The 21,038-nt window shown below is 33.7% G+C and overlaps 1 protein-coding gene across 5 annotated transcripts in view; it reads right to left on the bottom strand.

Annotated features, from left to right (window-relative positions):
• PCDH7 (protocadherin 7) overlaps window positions 1-21,038 on the bottom strand; it is a 410,012-nt gene that overhangs the window by 63,389 nt on the left and 325,585 nt on the right. For 2 of the 5 annotated variants that reach the window (XM_054688321.1, XM_054688318.1), the window contains one exon: window positions 316-360. The exons of the other annotated variants lie outside the window; for them this stretch is intronic. In XM_054688321.1, the coding sequence (XP_054544296.1) occupies window positions 347-360 (14 nt within the window). In that variant the 3' untranslated portion in view covers window positions 316-346. Of the gene's footprint in view, window positions 1-315; window positions 361-21,038 lie in introns of those variants that run through there. 5 annotated transcript variants of the gene reach the window in all.

The raw sequence follows: 21,038 nt of genomic DNA, 5'->3' as shown, positions 1-21,038 counted from the left end.
TAAAGAAAGAGTTCTTACTCTCTTCAGAATGCATAGGAATACAGATAGCCTATTACTGGTATCTACTATTAATTACAGAATCTCTTTAACACTGCAGAAAAAGTTCATTCTAAATGTCGTATTCCTGTGTATTTTTAAAAGAGCAAAGGGGAAAAGGAATTGCTCACTTAATATTACCAACTTAAGTGACATGTGGGGGTTTATGCCAGGAAGGATGAAAGGAGTATGTTCTCATAAAATCAGAACCATAACTCTGCAGATGAACTAAGGTGGGTGGAATCAATGCAATGAATTGAGCTCTCTCTGCAGACTTACCCCATTATTTTATCACCGATGAATTGATTTGTCAAACTTCAAAAGCTGAAAGAATAGAAGTAAAATTTACCTGCATTAGCTAAAGCCTTCAATTCTTTAATTCCAAAGTATTATTCTGGTAGGGAGTTTTAGTTAAAGATATGTTCTACACTACTCAGTTTATAAAAAATTGCCTCTCCCCCCCAAAAAAAACACCATATTTTCCAACAAAATATTTATTTTTCCCCTTACTGAACAACCAGATTATCTTTCATATGGATAAAAAGAAATCTTATTTATGAAAAAGCAGATAATACATGTACAAAGTAAGCATGATAGGATCACTTTAAAATATAGAGTCAGAGAGATGATGAGTTTTTGACTTTTGGAAGAATAATTAATACTATGCATTTTTTCTCTATATTTTTTCCTCCGCTAGAGACTTTTATAAAAGAATCTATTAAAGACTATTCTACCTGTGAATGAGCTTTGAATTACCTTTGCTTCTGTCAAAGCCCATTTATCAACTTGACAGTCTGAGTCTCTAAAAGCAAATAAGGGCAAGAAATGGTCCTGCACTCTGGCCTTGGCAGAATTAAGCTTCTTTCCCACAAGGGAAAAGCATCCTAAAGACAGCTGTAGTAGTTTATACAAATTCAGCAAAACACTACATAATGTCTTTTTGGGGCTCTTTATATAAAATTGCGTGTTGTAATTCTGAATGACCCTACTTGCAACAATACATTAACAAGCACATGCATTTACTCATCGCCATGACTCTAATATATTTAGTTTTAAAATGCAGTGGTCCAGGAGAAAATTACCTTTACAAAATAATTTCTGTTTATGCATTCTTTTGATATTTTTATATACTTACTGATAGCCTTTGTATGAAAACATAAAGTAAAAAATGACATTTCTTTGGGAAATGTTTCTATAACCTAGAGTGATTTTAAAAATCTGATTAGGTCTATGTAAGTCTAAGTTTGATACAGTGGTCATTTTGTTGATAAAACAAAGCAGTTTGCTTGAGGAAATGCCTGCATATAAACATTCAACATCTACACACAAATGTCTGTGTTTTATTTTCCAGTGTCCTTGAGAACATATCTGTGTAACTTGAGTAACTCCCTTTTCACTAATGGAGTGGAACATTGTCTAGAGAATTCTATTAAACAAAAAGTCAGTCTTATTATTGGATCTTGCTGGATCGATGATGCTAAAAACATTACCCAACATGTTTGAAAAGTATTCATTGTCAGATGTTCGTCTAAATAAATATGGCCATTTTGCTTAAATGAATAACTCAAAAATGATGTTGAGTGAGTGTGTTGGTTGGTTAATTGATAAATTATACTAAGGTGAAAAGAGCTTAGAGTACCTAGGGTGAATATTGAGGATAGATAGAAATAAATCATACTCAGCCTATACATGTATATTTACAATTTTCCAAGTCACCGTGTATTATTTCTGCCTTCAAAATTAAAGTCTGACTCAATCAGTTCATTTCAGATTTAAAATAAAAACAGTTACCTTAATGATTTTTATAATACTATCAACATATTAGGGCTATAAAAGATTATTGCATGATATCTCAGTTTTAAAGAAGACCAAAGCTCAGTAATCAGCTTAGAGCTGATTTGTTGGGTGAACTACCAAGGGAAAAGGAACTCAAACTGAAATAATTTTATATTACCTTATAATCCTAGGAAATGTTCAGAAAAGTAGCTAATGCTATTTTACATACAGATACTCAAAATTAACATAAATGTAAACATGACAAAAATATCAGAAAAAATATACTTAATGGATGTATGGTCAATCATAGAAAGTTTTCAACTTTCGGTATTACTGCATCAAACGTTTACTATCAGTTGCTCCACAATCTTTAGGCAAAAGTTAAAGATTTTCAAAAGAGATTCAAGCTATTAAACTCTCATTTTGAAGGAGATATATTATAATTTAGTTTTTGTTTTCTTTAATCTTTTTAATGATACATAAGATGATACACATTTATTTTCTCTGAGCTTGCTCTGCTAATTTCTTGGTTACAATATTCTTCAAATTTTCACTAAGAATATCTAAATTCCATGTCAAGGACAGGTCTTTTCACAAAGGTAGCTGAGGCTTAAGATACCATGGAGACTTGTTTATTTCAGCAAAGTGAAACAACTGGATGAGGTTTGTGAGGCCTGAATTAGGAAGAATAAAGTAGGTTCTCCATAGATTAGTGCTTCTGAAAGTTAGAAAGACCTCTTCTATAATAATTGTAAGGGACTGCCTTGTGGTTGCAATAAACTCCTCTTTGAGAAACTCTTGTATATCCCTAAAAATAAAATCACAGAGCAAGAAACAGTGGTGTATTGTAAAAGGTTCTTACAGTGTTGATCAGTTTTTAACTCAGACATAGCAGCTATTTCAATACATCGACATACCTATAGACACACTAAGATGTTAAAGTCCTGAACAAAGAGGTCATCTTTTCTGTTACTCCAGCATTTCTAGGACAAAGTCAAGGAAGTATCTGGAACCATATTTTAAAACAAATGTTATTCTCTGAATTATAGTCCTTATGTCTGTTCTGGAAATAGTTACATGGCCAGTGTAATTATGGCTTGTATGAGTCACAGAAGCTGCTCTAAGCACTGCTCATCCTATTTATACTCTATTCCTGGAACAAATATTCAGAAGTTAAGGAAACAATGACAAAGAACTATGTCAGGTAGAGTTCATGTCCACAGACTCCTTTCCTATAACTCAAACTAAACTTAAAGATCCCAACAGACAGGTTAGAGGGACCTCCTGCCTCCATGAAAGTCCTCTGTAGTTATGAGGGGACATGCAGGTGGGTCACAGCTTCGTCTGAGGTCTGACCTTGCTGGTTATTACAGAGAATTGGATCCTACTGAGAAATTTGGTCATAGCAATTTTTTTTACAGCAGAATAATGCACTTCACAAGAGAAGTGTCAGATTATTGAATTTCTTTGCACTGACATGTACTTTGTACAAGGTGGATATATTGGACCCTACAAGCCAACTTCAGTTCCTATGCATTTTGTCTGTCTTCTGCTTACAAGTCTTCTTGCTGTGTGGGAACTTTTATAGAGCAACATGTATTACTTGAATGTCATTTAATTTTTTCCTATTTTTTCTTGAGATAATAGAATCAAAGGAAAGATCAAAATCATGTGAATTTGCAGTTTCAAAATTAGAAAAAAATTAAAACCCTATTTACCCTATTTACCTATGTCTTGTTTCCAAATTACATCTCTCTATGAGAAAATATGTATAGACAGTATCAAACCATAAGCTCATAAATAGAAGACACTAAGTACTGAAACTGTCATGAACAATTAGATCTTTAAGGAATAAATAGCAAGTATTGAAACACATCTTGTGTTATGTGAGAAATTGTGAGGTATTTTTGCTGTTCTCATTGTTTCAGTGTGTCTTATTTATCTTTAACAATTTAATCCCCTACTTTGAAAATTCTAACAAAGCTTCCAATGGATCTTAAAAAGAAGCTTGATTTTTCTGATGAGATGATTTTAAAAGGTGTTATTAGAGGGCCTCCCCTAGTGGCGCAAGCGGTTGAGCACAGCGCTGTGAGGCTGTCCGCAGCCTCTGCAGTGCCAGTTCGATCCCAGTCAGCTGGAGAGGGTCCCACGTGAGCAGCAGACTTCTCCTGTCACGCCCGCTGCTCCCCTCAGCAGTGTATTTCGTCAGTCTGCCTGTTCTGCTCCCCAGTCTGTCTCTGATGAATCCTCTCACCCTCCCAAGCATCTGGCCTGTACCCTGGTTCTCGTGTAAATAAATGAATGAATGAATGAATGAATGAATAAATAAATAAATAAATAAGTCTTAAAAAAGGTGTTATAAGAATATAAGTGAATGAAGATCATGATATAAACTTAGCAAATATTATTTTACTCCTCACGCATTTCATATATTTAAATGTCCTTGACAATATTTCATTTTGTGAGCTGGTACAATTCCACTCTTACTTCCTTGTTCCTCTTAAACGTACTAACACTATGTTAATAACTGTAATACTTCGGATAACCTATGGTGACATAACTAATATTATGCTCAGTTTTTGAGAAATCGAATCACAAGTGTGTAAAGTCTTGTCTCACAGGCAAGTAAACAGCAAAGTCCAGACTAAAATGCTAGTATTCTACTTGCAATTAAGCATATTGCATCTCAGTGATGAATTTTTCTAAATTTAGACTCCAAGAGTCACATCCATTTTCAACTAGATCTTAGAGATCACTGTAGCAGTGGTTCCCAAACGTTTCTGCATCCATGTCACGTGGAATTAGTACAAAAAACACAGATTTTTTAGGTATTGCCCTGAATTTGGATTCCTCTGAACCAGTTGGACTTAAGGTATTTGTTTTTTGATAATGTTTCACAGCTGAATGGTTGCACAGTGGATTTTGTAAGTCTGAATTTCTTCTTAGTCTTTCTTTTATAGATGAGAAAACTGAGATGTGCTTTTTTTTTTTTTTTGATGCTAAAAAGAATGAACAAAGTCCAGGCTTCTCCTCTTCATTTCAATTCCTTTTCTACTTTATCATGATCATCAACTTGTTCTTGTGCAAACTACCTGTTCCTGGGGACTGCAAAATTATTCCTCCATTTTTTTCGTGTCATCGTTAGTGATTTTTATTTAGGAAATTGTGAGTGAAATGTATGCATTATGCACCTATTGGGAGAGATTTGCTTAAAAATCTTCCCAAAACACTACCATTATTCTTGTTAAAATTGAGGGAGCAATTGAACCTTTATGAAAAATAGTTCATGCTGCAGATGGCAACCTCCATATGGAAAGCATGTTTGGGTTGTTAAATATTGTATCAGAGGTCTCACCAGAACATATTGAACCCCACTTAAAATCAAATTTTGTGTCAGAGCACCTTGAAAGTGAATACCATAGTGAAATTAAAAAAGGGAATTATACAGATCTATAGAGCCTGTTTGAAGGTGTTTGAGACACTGTTATATTTTGAGATCATGGCTTGATGAGTGAGAATAATAATGACACCTGAACTAATTTCCCACTTGAGTTTTCACTTTGTTTGAAGTCTTATATGTGAAGAGAAAAATTAAAGGAGTATTTATTTTCTGAATGCTTCATATTTTTGGACAGAGAAAAGTCGACAGTTAAGTCTTTTTTGAGGGTGATGTGTGGCTTATGAGTACTTCATTTATCCCTATGTAATAGGTCATTAATATTGCATTATAAGACTCGTCCTATTAGATAATATTAAAGATGGACTAGCTCTAAATCCTTCATTTAACATGGAGGAAATAGAGCATTTCCTTCTAATTATTTGCAGGTATTATCTCTTAAGTTAGATAATGAATCATAAGAAAATAATAGGCTTATTTCACATTACATTGTAGTGTCACAGAAACTCAAGTGCAGCCCTACTTGAATTTGATATCCAGGGACTATTTGTTAATGAACAGGAGGCTGATCATTGGTTAGCATAGTTTCCCTGATGACAGAAGTAACTCTCACATATGAGATACTAGCTCTGAAGAACACATAAAAAAAAAAAAGCGGGGCACTGCTAATGAGGTCCCCGTTTTACCTCCATTATCAGTAGAAACTCAATTTTTAACACTGCGATTGCATCACATGATTAAAAGTGTCCTGAAACGAAGTATTTTTCCTCTGACCCCTGCAGATTCTAGAGATATTGAAGATTTCTATTAATTTTATAATGAACTCTAGTGGATAAGAAAGTCTGTCAATTCTACCTTGACAGAACACTTCAATTTCCCTACGAGTGAAAAAGCTGAGGAAACAAAGGCACAGAAGATTCAGTGAATTGTGTTCAGTTACAATGACAGACCTTAACAACTCACTACGCAGACGTGCTGATTCATCTAATAATCATTTGTTAAATGTCTATTGTGTGAATGATTTTGCTTCGAACGCCATGTATTTTTCTAAAGTTCTAACCAACAGGCTGCACATAACATTTCCTCTTTCTCTGCTGACTACATGCTTTGTAATAGGAGAAGCATTAATTTTACCTTGAATGTGATCTCTTAGCAACAGGTAAGTGAAGGAAAAGAAAGTTGAAAATTGCAGCCCTGACTCCAAACTACAAAGTGAAGACAATTTTCAGTAAAGTCCATTTAATTTAAAATCTCTTTTCTGCCTCTCAGACAGCCTTACCACTAAGCACTGCTATTAAAGTGCTCCTCATTCCACCTCACCAAGAATCGCTCTCCTGGTTGTTACAATGATTCAGAGCCAAGTACACTAGACTGAAGCTGCCACACAGATCTTATATTTATTGCCAATATGCAGGAGAGAGGATGAGAATAAGTCAAATGTCTAGTGTTCTTGCAGTGCCAGAGGACAATAATAACAAAGCAGGTTTACACAGCAACCCTCAGAGGGTGTCTCACTTTCTCACAAAAGCACCACAGGGTGTTAAGCACATTCCTACACTCCTTGACAAACAAAATTCTAATTTAAAGAACTTTAACTGCCACATTGAAGATCAAAGTAAATCAACCTGATAACTGCAATCAAAAGGAATTTATCTTATTGAATGACAATGTGAATTGTTCACAGTATACAAGGTGAAAAAAGCTAGGAAATAGTATGTAAATTCAAATTCAAAATTACTGTGTGAGCATATAATGGTATAATGTGTGTAGGTGTCTTTGCTTTTTACGCATATAATTGTATCCCCTAAAAAGATACATTGAAGTCCTTGCACCCAACTCACCATGTCCCAGAATGGGACCTTCTTTGGAAACAGGGTACTTCCTGATGTGGTATAGTTAAAACATGGTCATTCTGGAGTAGGGTGGGCTTCTGATCCCAAATTACTGGTATCCCAATAAAACAAGGAAAGACAGCCTGAAGATGCAAACAGGGTGAACAGAATGTGGTGAGAGAGGGTCTAGTTGAGAGAATTTGGAGGGACTGTGGACCTGACAACACCTGGAATTGGAATTCTAACCTCCAGAACTGTGAAAGAATGCATTTTAGTTTTTATTTTCCTTTGGCTATTTATTCTCTTTTTTTGTTGTTAAGTAACATTGATTTACAACATTGTATGTGATTTGCGGGACTAGGTTCACACCTCTTCAGATGGATGTCACTAAAACACACCCACCATCAATGCACCCATAGTCCTCCAACTCACCCAGTCTGTGGTACTTCATATAAGCACTAAGAAAATAATACAGTTTGCATATATATGTGGGGATATGTATATGCATATGTACACACATATGTATATGTATGAAGGTTACATCTTCCACACCACCCAGAACATCCTCCACATGTATACAAATAGCAAAACATCAATCTGTATCAGTATTTTAAAAAATGTTATCTCTGTGTGATATTTGGATATTTGTGATATTTGGAAAGAAATTGTTTAAAGTGAATGTTATTTCCAAATTATCTACATGAAATGTGCAGTTCTAGTTTAATAAAGTAAGAAACAGCAAATAATCAGACAGGCATCTCTCTAGTACAACCAAGTGGACAGAGCATAGTTTAATTTTCTTCTTTTAGATAATTTAAATTTCTTTGGACCTAACATTTTATTTTTTCATTTAAAGGGCAGTATTGATACTTATTACATGGCCCATAGCATGATACTGAGTCTTCTATTTGCTTTTTGAGTAAATATTTAGTATATAGTATATATTTAATAGACATGTAATTTAAATGTTCTGAAGCTTCAACATATTTTATATGTAGGCTTTATATTATTAAAATATGAAATTTAAAAGTAATATACATTCTTCAGATGAAAATGGGTTGAACCTCTTCTCTAGTCACTACCAGCTGTTGCATTTGAGAACAGTTTCTAAGTCTTTCTCCATTTATTCGCCTATAAAATGTAGAGATTTAAAGAAAACCAACACTAATTCAGTTGTTATGATATACAGAAGATATAAAATATGCGCACATTAGATATTAGATATAATTATGCTCTACAGAGTAAGAAAAATTAAATAACATATTCCTTTGAATATGTATCTTTTAGTTATAAAATTCTCTAAAATCAATTTTGCATTGTTTTAAATGCAAGGATTGCCAGTAAATTTGTGTAGTTACTAAACCCAAGAGTCAGTATCTTCAGATGTGAAATAGGAAAAAATATATATCATTTGGGTTGTTGGGTTGTTTTGGAACAATAATAATGATAACATAATCGTTAAAATAACTATCAATTATTGGATCTTGATGAAGTACCAGGTCCTAGATTAAACACTGCTTTTAAAATAGCACATCCAGTCATTACTAAAATTTTGTGAAAGAATTTGAGGAATCATCTCTAACTATTAAAATTTAAGAGAACCACATAAACTTAATGGAATCATTAGTTAGCAGTAGACCTAGTGTATCCTTGCTTGTATTAAACTTATACTCATGGATACTGGAACAAACCCTTTGAAGGAAAAGATGGATATTATCTTTCTGCCATTCAGTAATCCACATGCCCAGTTTTTGATGGAGGTTTTGAATAAATAAATACATGAATAAGTGAATGTGTAAATACAATCATAATAGTATATCTGGAGGTATTAGAATTAAGTGTGAGGTTAGATATGAGTATGAGATTAATCTTGATTCTCTCAGTGTCTTCCCAAGTGTCCATGGAGGATTTACACAGCAAATATACTACTCATATACATAATGACACAAAACAACACACCCTCTGTATAAATTTACTACATATAGTGTATAAATTGTAGTGTATAAAATGTTGCAAAAATAGCAACAAAATTTGGTGTTTTCTTCAATGTTTTCAGAACCTCAAAAACATGAAGGTTTAAATTTTGCTTAAAGCCCTCTTTGTACTTCAGACCAATAAAAAGTGCACGTGAAAAATTCAGGTTTTATGGGACATACACATGAAACACAAAATTACATTTTGTATGGCCCTGTGGCATTTTGACAAAATGGTCCCAAAAAGAATATGAAGAAAGAGTATGAGGAGAAGAACATGAATGTAGAAGGAAATTGTTTTTATTGATTTTCATTGGCAGTACAATTTATAACATAAGGACTAAATTTACAAAAGCAGTTGTTGATTTGGCACTGAAAGGCAGGGCACTTTTAGAACTCAGGTGGTTGACTCTCACATCCTTCTGATGATTAATTTATGAACTTCAGGAGTATTTTTAATGCCCAAGTGATAAGAACCAGTACCAAATGAAGGACATTAGTTTAAATGCACAAGGGCACTGTTTTTTTTTTTTTTTTAGAAACACCTTGCATCATGATAGTAAAATCTGTATTTTTTATGTATTATTTAATTTCTTTGTATACAATGCTATACTGTCACAACAATAAAATGTGGCTTGGGAACACAGAGATAGAATGCAGTATCTTTAGTGCATTCAGATTTATCCAATTGTTCTAGGATGCGCTCCAATTTTTTTTTTTTATTTTGGAAATAATACAGTTATAATAGATGGTTATCATACTATCAATGGCTTTTGGTTTTATGATAACTTTACAGAAGCCAAATCTCAGATACCATCTTTAATATAACAAATAAGTATAACATACAAACTATGAGAATCTGAAACAATTTATAAGGATTGTTTCTTTGGATGTTAAACAGTTGCAGAATCCACTGATCCTCTCCCCTGTGTACAGTTCTATTTCCATTTGCTTTTGACACATTATTAAATGCAATCATAAAGCAGAGTGTTTCCTGGAGCAGAAGAGAAGCAGAGGGAAATTATGTTACTCAGAATATCCTAAATCCAATAAACAAAGTCTCTGTGTATATGCACAACCAATTTAACCATGTTGACTCAATTGTTCAATCAATTTTGATTTAAAGTAAAGGTCAGCTCACTCAAAACAGCAATCAATTCAAAGAAAATAAGTTAAAAACTTTCACTTCAATTTGCAAGCTTTGAATATAGAGGCGATGCTATTTTTCCAGAAAAAAATCCCTAATTATGTAAACTGAGTTTAAGATTATAGAGATTTAAGTCTGTTTTGTTAAAATATTCTCTTTTTGCTTTTTTGCCTCAGGATTTTTTTTTTTTTACTACAAATGAAGGAAGTTAATTTATGCGCAAGGAAACTTTTTTTTGAAAAAATCTCGATAAAATGTAATAATGAAGGGAAACAAGAATGATTTTACATTTTCTAATATATATATCAGAGGGGGGAGAAGCACAGTTTATTAGAAAAATAGATTAAGCCTGTAGAAATAAAACTATTATCAGTAGAATTTGCATTATTATATTGTATGTCACAAAACACCATATGATTTGTTTTTAAATAAAAGAATCACACACACAAAAAAAAATTCAGGCATGAGGAAGACAGAACTTATGTACCAATTATCATCAGGTAGTTTCTGTTAAAATGGATTTTCAAATGAAGTCACAAATATTCAACCCAGGAGATACTACAAATTCACAAAACAGATTTGTAAGAAAACACTGAAGCTGTAATGCAAAGCTTTCTTGTGAAGTATTTGTTGTCTAGATTTTTGTTTTCTGTGGGAATCAACAAGATAATAAATGAAAGCTGATGAAGTCACCAGTATGCTTTTCAAAGAAAAGTTTACATCATGAGTGGCTAAAACTTTGATTCCCTCTTGTAAGTGACATAAAAATTAGGTGATATACTTGCATTTTAAATTGCAAAGATATATTTGGGGACACAATCTCAGTGGCAAGGGAAACAAAAGGAAAACAAATGAGTGCCTCAAACTAGAAAGCTTTTGTAATTAGAAAGAAACCACAACAAAAATAATAGAAAACCTGCAGACTGAGAGAAGATATTTGCATATCACATATCTGATAAGGGATTAGCTTCCTAAATATATGAAGGATTCATAAGATTCAACAACAAAAAATGAATCTGCCAATTAATGAGTTCGTAATTGAGGCTACTAGAGGGGGAGCAAGGATATGATTGGGAACAAAATGGCACCAGGGCCCAATGGAGAGTCCTCAAGAAAATAAAAATGGAAATACCATATGATCCAGCAATACCACTTCTAGGTATTTACCCAAAGAGCATGAAAACACTAAAATGGAAAGATGCATGTACTCCTATATTCTTAGCAGTATTATCTATAATAGCCAAGTCATGGAACCAACATTAATATCCATCAAGAGATGAGTGGATAAATTAAAAAAATTGCGAAATATATACTCAATGGAACACTACTTAGCTATTTCAAAGGATGAAGTAGTGCCTTTTGGAATAAAATGGATGGACCTCACAGTGAGTATGCTAAGTAAAATAAGTCAGAAAGGGAAAGAAAATTACTGGGTGGTTTCATTCACTTGCAGAATATAAATAACCAAAGAAAAACTGGAAAAACAGCAAGAATAATTCTTAGATTCAAAAAATATATACTTGTTACAATAGGGAATGGGAATGTGGGGGAGAGAGAACGGTGAGTAGAGGAAAAGCGACAGGGTTGTGGCACTACAGAGCTGGTAGCAGGTTAATGACACATATACACAAGTTGATATATGAACTTATACTCCCAAAATTATATAGTTATGTATACTAGTAGTAAGTCAATTGAAAAATAATTGAAGCAAATTACTTAACAGCTCACCCTGTTTTCTTAAGAATAATCAAAACTTTCTCTAAATTTGTGATAGTCTTTAACCAAAATGTATGCCATATACTTCCTACAGAGGAGGTTGAAAATTGACATTCAATAAATAATAATTATCATTATTGATGAATTGCATGTTAACTATATCAACAATTTTATCAACTTGGCAATGAGTTGCTGTTCTAAGGAAAGCATAATGAAAAATAATTACTGATATAAAAAATAATGTGACATGGTAATCAGATTACAAGAAGAAATGAAACATTAACCTCCAAATATACTGAAATAAAATATTTTCAGAATTTGGAGATGGTAAGAAATAATCACTCTTGGGAAGTATTTAAAACTTAACACATATGGACAGTATTAAAAATATACACAGAAGTAGCCTAAGTAGATGACAAAGACTTGGTGAAATGAGCTTTGGCGTATGTCCAATAACAAATCATGAAAACTGTCCCCTCAAGGGACTTTAATTAAATGTTTGGTCACTAAGGGCCATCCAAACAATATGGTAATACACAAGACAAAACCATTTAAGAACCTCATGGTACTGGGGGTTCTTTGGAAATTAAATGCTAGCAAAAGCATAATTAAGTGACCTCAAATAAATTAATTCTCCATGGATGCACTCTTGGTGATTTAAATGTTAAGGAAAGCAGTTTATTGTATAGAAAGATATCTATGCTCATAACCAAGATTGGAAATGTGCATTCACAAAATGCCTCTATTTTAGCTGTATATGCAAGCGAAGGGACAATGACCTGACTACCAGATGCAACTGATTTATTCTTTATTCTCTATGAGTTCTTTATATGTAGCTGAAGTAGGATAGACTTGTGTGTAGAGAAAGACAGATGCAACTTTAACATAGTCTTCAGGGTCTGATATGCCAGACCAAGCACATGTGCTGTTAGGAACATACATAACAGGTAGATTCTAGCTTCCATTATGCCTGCATAATTGTGCCAGTTGTAAGTTGTTTTGCTTCAGGGTCACTCAAGTTCTTTAAGTTGTAGAGACAATCTAGAGTAAATTATCTCTAAGGTTACCTTCAGTCTAAAAATTTATCTATATAAGAAAATAATAGTTGATATGTAAGTGTGCAGAACATTTTAGTTGTATTGATATAAACCTATGGAGATATGACAATATATAAGTAATAAGCTATCTTGTTTCCACTTACTTTGGATAATTGGAAATTGAGTTCAGAGATATTTGAGTTGATTTCAGAGATATTTGACTCAACTACTCTTCATTAGCTACAAGTTATTGCTTAATTTACCCCAGAATGTTATATAAATGAACATCTCTCTAACTCAAACTGAGTATTACATTATTTTACTGTATGTTCAAAACTACCTAACTTGTGTCCTTTTGGGGTCAAGTAAACAATATGATATGGAGATTAATCATTAAAAGCAAAAGGGTATAAGTTATAACGGAGGTTATAAATAAACATGACTTAAGAAATTTCGGTTTATACTATTCTACCATCATGTTTCAATGAGCATCTAAATAAGGCTGAAGTACTACATCCAAAATGATTTTTTAAAATAAGAATTACGTAATGTTGTTAGAAATGTTATTAGGTAGGACTGTTTTTATGTATATCATTTTATTTTAAAAACATCTTATTTAAGAAGGCGTTAAAGTCTTATGGATGTTAACTGTCATCAGAACTCATGGAACATTTCTTCTCAGAATGAAGATCTCCTTCAAAATTGGTTGTCATTTTAGTTAATTTAAATAACTATAAACATCTGGAATGAAACTTGAATGAAGAATTTACAAAATTGATTTTAAGGGATAATGACCTGATATTTAAAGGCAAGACAAATATCAAAATAGTCAAAAGTAAATTCTGAGAAGCTTGAGATGTTTCCTAATCATTTGTCTTTTCTATATTGGGGGAAAAGATGGTACAGTTTCTATTGAGTCTTATAGTAGGGCCTATGTTTTTTGCCCAGTAAAAATGGAACAATAGGTTTTAGGTCTAAGTCAGTTACATGCGGCAGTGAGTGTCAGCCTGTAAATAGCTTCACAATTCTGTGCATCACTGCCTCTGTTGATTCCTCTTCTTGGCTATGCTCATTCTTTTGTTCCCCTTTCGAATGACTGTATCTAGAATCCCCTACTCAAAGCCTCTATCATTATCTGAAGCACATTTGTCTACATGAGAGTGTTTATTAGGTTTGCCACTAGATTGCCAGCACAGTTGGTGTGAAAGGCTGCCAGGCAATTAGCTATTTCATTCAGTAATTTCCAAAAATATTACCTAGATTGCAAGGAGGTCTTTTTCCTCCTTAATTAAATCAGTTGTCAAATTATGTTTACTGTCCTCAGAAAGCTTATTAAAATAAAAGTGAAAAAATTAGAAAATCATGGTTATAACTAAATGTTTACATATACATACAGACATACATTATATGTGTGTCTGTGTGTATATATATATATATATATAGCATATATATATATAGTGTGTATATATGTATATATATGGGGGAGAGAGAGAGAAATTTATTTCTCATGTAAATGCATTTTGCCTAATTAGAAGATGACTCTATTCATCTATTAGGTTTATGAGATTTTGGTTAAGGTAAGCTTTGATGGACTGGCATATGTAAATAAGTATCTAACAAATACATTAATATTACTTAAACCACTATCAACAATATTTAAGATGAAATCCAAAGAACATGAAATAAGCTGAAAATGAAATTATGGCAAGTTTATACAATTTTTTAATTATTTATTTAAAGATTTATTTATTTATACAAGAACCGGGGTACAGGCCAGATGCGTGGGAGGGTGAGAGGACTCACCAGAGACAGAGCGGGGAACAGCACAGGCAGACTGACAAAATACACTGCTGAGGGGAACAGCTGGCGAGACAGGAGAGGTCTGGTGTGCCATGTGGGACCCTTGCCGGCCGGCTGGGATTGAACCCATGCTTGCAGAGGCTGCGGACAGATTCACAGTGCAACGCTCAACCGCCTGCGCCACCAGGTGAGGCCCAAGTTGATACAAATTTTTGATAAATACCTTACACTCCATGTTTTTAACAATGTTGGTTAATAAGAAAGTTATTTGGGAAAAATTGAAATAAATTGTAACTTCACAGATGTATTGGGGAGACTCAGTTCCAACAGCAACAGAAACAAAAGGAAATATAAACAAATGGGACTACATCAAAATAAAAAGGTATTCTACATTGAAAGAAAGCACCAGGAAAACAAAACAGATTGGGAGAAGGTATTAAACCATAACACATAGACAAATAGTTAATTTCCATAATATAAAAGAACTAATGGGCCTCCCTTGTGGCCTAGAGCATAAGTTTCAGCCCTAAGCATGCTATGGCCTGAGTTTGATCCCCAGGCAGGGAGCTAACCCACATATGGCCCACAGACCTCTCTAGTCTTTCCTGCTTCTTCTCTCAGCAGTGTATTTCAGTAGATCCCCCTGTTCTGCTCCCCACTCTGTCTTTTGGTGAATCCTTTCATTCCCACCCCTGTGCCTCTGGTCTACACCCAGTTCGTCTACGCAAAAAATAAATGACTAAATTTAAAAAACTCATATGACCCAACAATAATAAAGCAATCAGAAAGTGGGCAAAAGAAACCTAAATAAATAGACACTTCTTCAAAGAAGTTATACATAGGCTGTCAGCACATTAAAAAATGCTCAGAGAAATGCAAATCAAAACTACAATGGAATAGCAACTCACACTTATGAGTATGGCCTATGTTAAAAAGCTTGGAAACAAGCATTGGTGGTGGGGTGGAGAAAAAGGAACACTCATTCATTGTTGATGGCAATGTAAACTGGTGCAGTGTTTATGGAAAAGAGTATGAAAATTCCTTAAGAAATTAAAAATGGAAATCCCATAGGATCCAGTGATATGACTCCAAGGTGCTTGTCTAAGGAATATGAAAATACTAATACAAAAAGACACGTTCCTGTCTGTCTTGATAGCTGCATGGCTCACAACAGCCAAGACCTGGAATCAGCCTAAATCCCCACTGATGGATGAATAGATAAGGAAATTGTGGTATATCTAATGATGGAATTCTGCACACCATTTAAAAAGATGACATTCTGTTTTTTGTGACAATATCGATGGAACTGAGGTGATTATTCTAAGTGCAATAAGTCAAAAAGTGAAAGATAATTACCAGAAAGTTTCACACATTTGCAGAATATAAATAACCAAAATAAACAACTGGCAAAACACAACAAAAATAGTTCTTAGATTTGTGAGAAATCTGTGGCTGCCAGACTGCTGATGGGTGGTAGGAGTTGAGAGGGTAAGGGGATAGGATATTGGCTCTGGTGCTTTGGTAGAGGAAGTGTAAACCATTGTACCATTGTTCACCTCAACTTTTATACACCTCTTGAAATTATATATATATATATAAATTTAAACAAATGGTAAATCTATAAAACTTGATACAAGTGGGAGCACATGTGCATTGAGAGGTGGGAATAAGAGCTTCCCATATTGCTTTTATAAATCATGTCTAATTTTTAGCATCTATGAAGAAAGTCATTAATTGCCAACACAAAAGGTATCACAAATTGGCGCGGAGAGGGATCTAAAAATGATTTCTAAAGAAAGCCATCAAAGACTGATAAAAAAGTAATTCAATTCCTGAAGGATAGATAGCAGTCACAACATAGCATTAACTACTTTAGAGAAAAAATAAGTTGAGGAGAGAAATTATTAAGTAAAAAAAATACATTATGAAATCTATCTTTATTCTGAAGGGACAGGGTTTGATTATATCATTTTAATTTGTTCTTTTCCTTAGAAGAATCTGAGATTCAATCTCATGTAAGTGATTACTATGATAAGTCCTACAGTCAGATGCTGGCATAAACAACAGACTATCATATGCAACAAAATTGGCAGTGTATCTGAAACAAAGGTCCTTTTACAGTTATATATGCAGAATGCGGATTTTTTTTTTTTTAGAATCATATGTGCTTATAGTTTTCTGATCCCTGGTTACTTATATATCTTAAAAAAGCCTTTTGTATTTTGGGAAAAACAAATTACTTGATGATGAAATTACTTGATGATGAAGACTAGTTAACTAGGATTTCTGTGTCCTTCAAGAAAAAAAAAAAGATATATTTTAAATCTTTTCTTCCAAAATGGTCTTTAAGTTGAATTCATTGCATTATTATTTGCTACTCTCTAATAATATATAAATAAATAAATTCCCAACCACATTTTGGAGTCAAGAGTCTGTAAGTTCTTGATGTACAATAGTACTGTGATAAATTCCTTTGTGTACTTCCAAAATGTTTATGGGCGAGAATGATATGATTGCTCAAAAGTGAATTGTACTGAGAATATATTGAATCCTGTACCAGTTAAAAATTTAAAACACTAGTCCTGGGTTCATGGTATAAGGAGGACACTTTTGGTTAAGCCAAGGTTGATGAGGAACTGCCTTGGGAACCATTCCCTACAAAATTCAATACTTCTCTTTTCCCTAAACATTAGCCTTCTATTAGAATATAAAGTGACAACTGTAACACTCAGTTTAGATATTTTCTTAATTAACAATCACCTCTATCTATGAAACCTTAGAAAAAATAGTTTATTGGAATACCACTGAGAAGCAAAAATTTTCATAATATTCAAACACAAACAGTACAGACCTAGAAGTTGTATATTTGCCACTGTTGATTTATTAAATGAATGAAATATCATGAACGACTACCCCCAATCCACAAACACACAACACACCTATACAAACACGCCAAATAATACTTCAGTTTTAAAAAGATCAAGTTGTTCCTATTTAAAACAAAGTGTAAGATTTTTCTACAGAAGATTGCATACTTGATGAGGTGTCAATTCAAGTCTGCTATTTTTATGTTGTGAAGGTTTAAGTTCTGCTGCTACCTATGAAAAACATGTGACTTAGTGTTGCTTTATTGTACTTGTTAAGAATTAATTTTAAAACAAAGGGCATTATTTAAGGTCTCCAATATCTAGATAAACAAAAAAGAATCAACCTTGACCCTAATTCTAGGATGGCAATTTAACAATGAGAAAAAAATGAAAAACCCTACATACAAATTATGGGCATTATTATATTATGGCTATAAATTACTTATCTCCAACTTCAATATGCTCCAGCAAGGCACTTCCTCCATAAAGTTTTGCTGCTCTAGTTTTGGTGTGTATATTTCATTCATTAATTTATCAAACATTGATTGCTTAAGTCTCAGGTGTCAAGCTCCTGGAATACTAGTAACTGGGGAAACACAGATGTATGAGACGATCTCTGCCTTCAAGAAACTCACAGATCAGCTGGAGAGACAATCATGTAAACAAATCATTATAATAGAATAAGACGTGCTAACAGATGCTTGTACAATGGGGCTGTGATGATAGACAAGGCATATTTGCTTGGGGATTCAAGAAGGCCTAAACAGAGAGTAGAATTTGAGCAATATTTTGAAGGAAGAATTGGAGTTTTCAAGGGACTAGAAATCGATGAAAGAAAATGATAAATATCATGTGTAGTAAGTAACTAAAATTCAGATGCTATTAACAAATAACATACGACTGGAAGTATTTCAGTGTAGCTGAAGCCACACTATGGTAAGACAGAGGACCTGGCTATAAATGTGATCAGTGAAGTAACCCTAGAAAGTTATGTACCCACATTTTCAATCTCTAAGATATAGATAAAGAATATTGGATTTGCATAGTTGTTGCAGAAAACAGATGAATATGCACCCTAAGTTCTAAAGCACTGTGCAACTGTTATTTACCAAATTATGCCTATTTCTGGCCAGTAAATACACAAGTAGAGGAAAATTGATTAAAAAATATGTGTCTTAGAAAGCCCAAAAGGCACATTTCACATTTATCTTTAATATAAATATTTCAGTAAAAAATGAGGAACATACAGTAAGCTCTCTTCATATCACATTATTGTCTTTAATGTCCATGAAGCTAATTACTTATCAAGATCAGCCATGACAAAGTGTGGAACACATTTAAGATATATTATTTACAACTACTAAATAGCACCTGAACAAATTGTTGTACCTACAATCTTCTTGAGTGTATTTAATTTTGTTTTTCCCCCAATAATTTTATTTCTGAGCTCATGTAATTACATATACTTTTTTATATTATGTGAAAATTATTTTTCATATTTACCCCATCCACATATAGTCAGTATAACAAATAAAAGTTCTGTAGTCCATTTGGCAGAGTGCAGTGGTTATAAAACCAACATCTATCTAATTCAAAAATAAGAATATTTTTGTAAGCTATTTCAATTATGTGCAATGAATCTGACATAAACCCAGCTTTTGGCAAAATCTGCGTAAGGAAACCTCTTCCTCTCTCTGTCTTCCTAAAGCATACTCTTGAAACCAAATTGTACACTGAAGACAGAGAACTTCAAAGGAAGTACTTAGCAACTAGTGCCACAGCCAGAAATGGACCTTCACTGTAAGTGTTGACTTATTGGCCAGTGCAGTAGACATTTGTTATGCTTTTGCTGCCCAGGATCCACTTGGCCTATTTCTAGCATAAATACATTACTTTTGGGGGGGACAACTCTCTGTTTTCAGTTTTTAGTCTATGCTGTTTCTGTGGAAAGAGTTGCATCCCTAGTACTAAAATGGATGTGATTCGTGGCTAAGTCAGTCAAAATATCACTTTTCCCAGCCCATGTGTTTTGTTCCAATATGTCAGTATGACTGCATCAGAGACAGTGAGGCTGTGCCGCAATGACTGATAAGTATTATATTTTAATTGAAAGGGGAATATTTTGCTAATGGAAAAATATCAAGAGATAAAGTCAAACAGGAATTATGCTTAACTCAGTGCAGTGTAAAGCTCTTGCAAAAGATCGAGTGACAACGTCATATCTGATCCAGTGCCCACATTTGACCTTGTATCCAGCCTTGTCATGCCAAATCCCCAATTTTTCAGCTACTAAGCTGATGAACTTCCATGTGATTAAATTAATTTGGTTTGTTTTCTGTCATTTGTAATGAAATTAATAGATACAATCTATATCAACTATTTCTGCACTAATCCTGTTATTAGAAATACAATACAATTGAAGTTTGTTTTTTGACTGTCACCCCCTTGATTACCCTTCATTTTCTAGTTCCACATGCATATTTGTACTTGTTTCTCCTAAAGCTAAGCCCAGGCAACCTCTGTCTCCAAACTTTTATGTCACAAATGGTCAGTGACTCTGTAAGGGACAGACTCTGCTTCTCCATAACTAAATGCTCTGTTATGTGAGCTGAAGCTCATAGTTACTCATTTAACCTTCATTGAAACCCCCTTCAAGTGACAACATCAGAATGCACTTTTACTTTTTTATTGAGTTAACTGGTATATAACACTATATGATTGACAGGTATAGGACCACACCCCTTCAGATGTATGCTGCCAAACACCCACTACTAAGTCACCCAGAGTCCTCCACTGTAGTCCATTGTGCTTCCTCCCACTTTCCTCTCCACCTTCCTCCTACCTCTACCCTGGGTTCAAATCTGCAATTAGATTTCTAGGTTTTGTTAAATTATATCCATTGCATACTTTTCTGTTTCTAGTTTACAGTTGAATTATACCAATCATCATAGTTGTCTTTTTCTTACAAGTACATTTATTCTCATTGTGAAATTCTGTTAAGACAACCTTCAGAGGTAATATTCTCGTTCGATCTTTTGCAAGAAGAGCTTTACACTGCACTGTGTTAAGCACAATTCCTTTGTTGTGTGGCAGAGTAGCCTCACTTAAGGAATTAAGCTTTTCCTTTGTTCTCTTTCCAACAGGCACCAGCGGAATGCTTTCTTCTGTAAGAATGAGTAACTGGTATATGAAAAAATCAACTATTTGTAGGAAAAGCTTGAGGCTTCTGATGACTTTTGTGGGCATCCTATATAAATTTATTGGGTTGGAATTAACAGGTCTGCCCTTGCATAAATGAATAGAAAGTCTGAAAAGTAATTCTCAGCTAATCAGAGCAAATTAGTTTTGGATTCAACTGACATGGAAAGATTCTAGCTGGCATTAAGCCTAAGGACTAGTTATAATTATATTACAATGGATTAGAAAGTGTCAATATTTATATCCCTTAATAAAGTTG

Source organism: Talpa occidentalis, unplaced genomic scaffold (genome assembly GCF_014898055.3).
Source record: "Talpa occidentalis isolate TD23 unplaced genomic scaffold, MPIMG_talOcc4v2.1 talOcc4.6, whole genome shotgun sequence".
In the NCBI taxonomy this organism is placed as follows: domain Eukaryota; kingdom Metazoa; phylum Chordata; class Mammalia; order Eulipotyphla; family Talpidae; genus Talpa; species Talpa occidentalis.
Note: the sequence above shows the minus strand (reverse complement) of the source record. Positions and strands in the feature narration are given on the sequence as shown.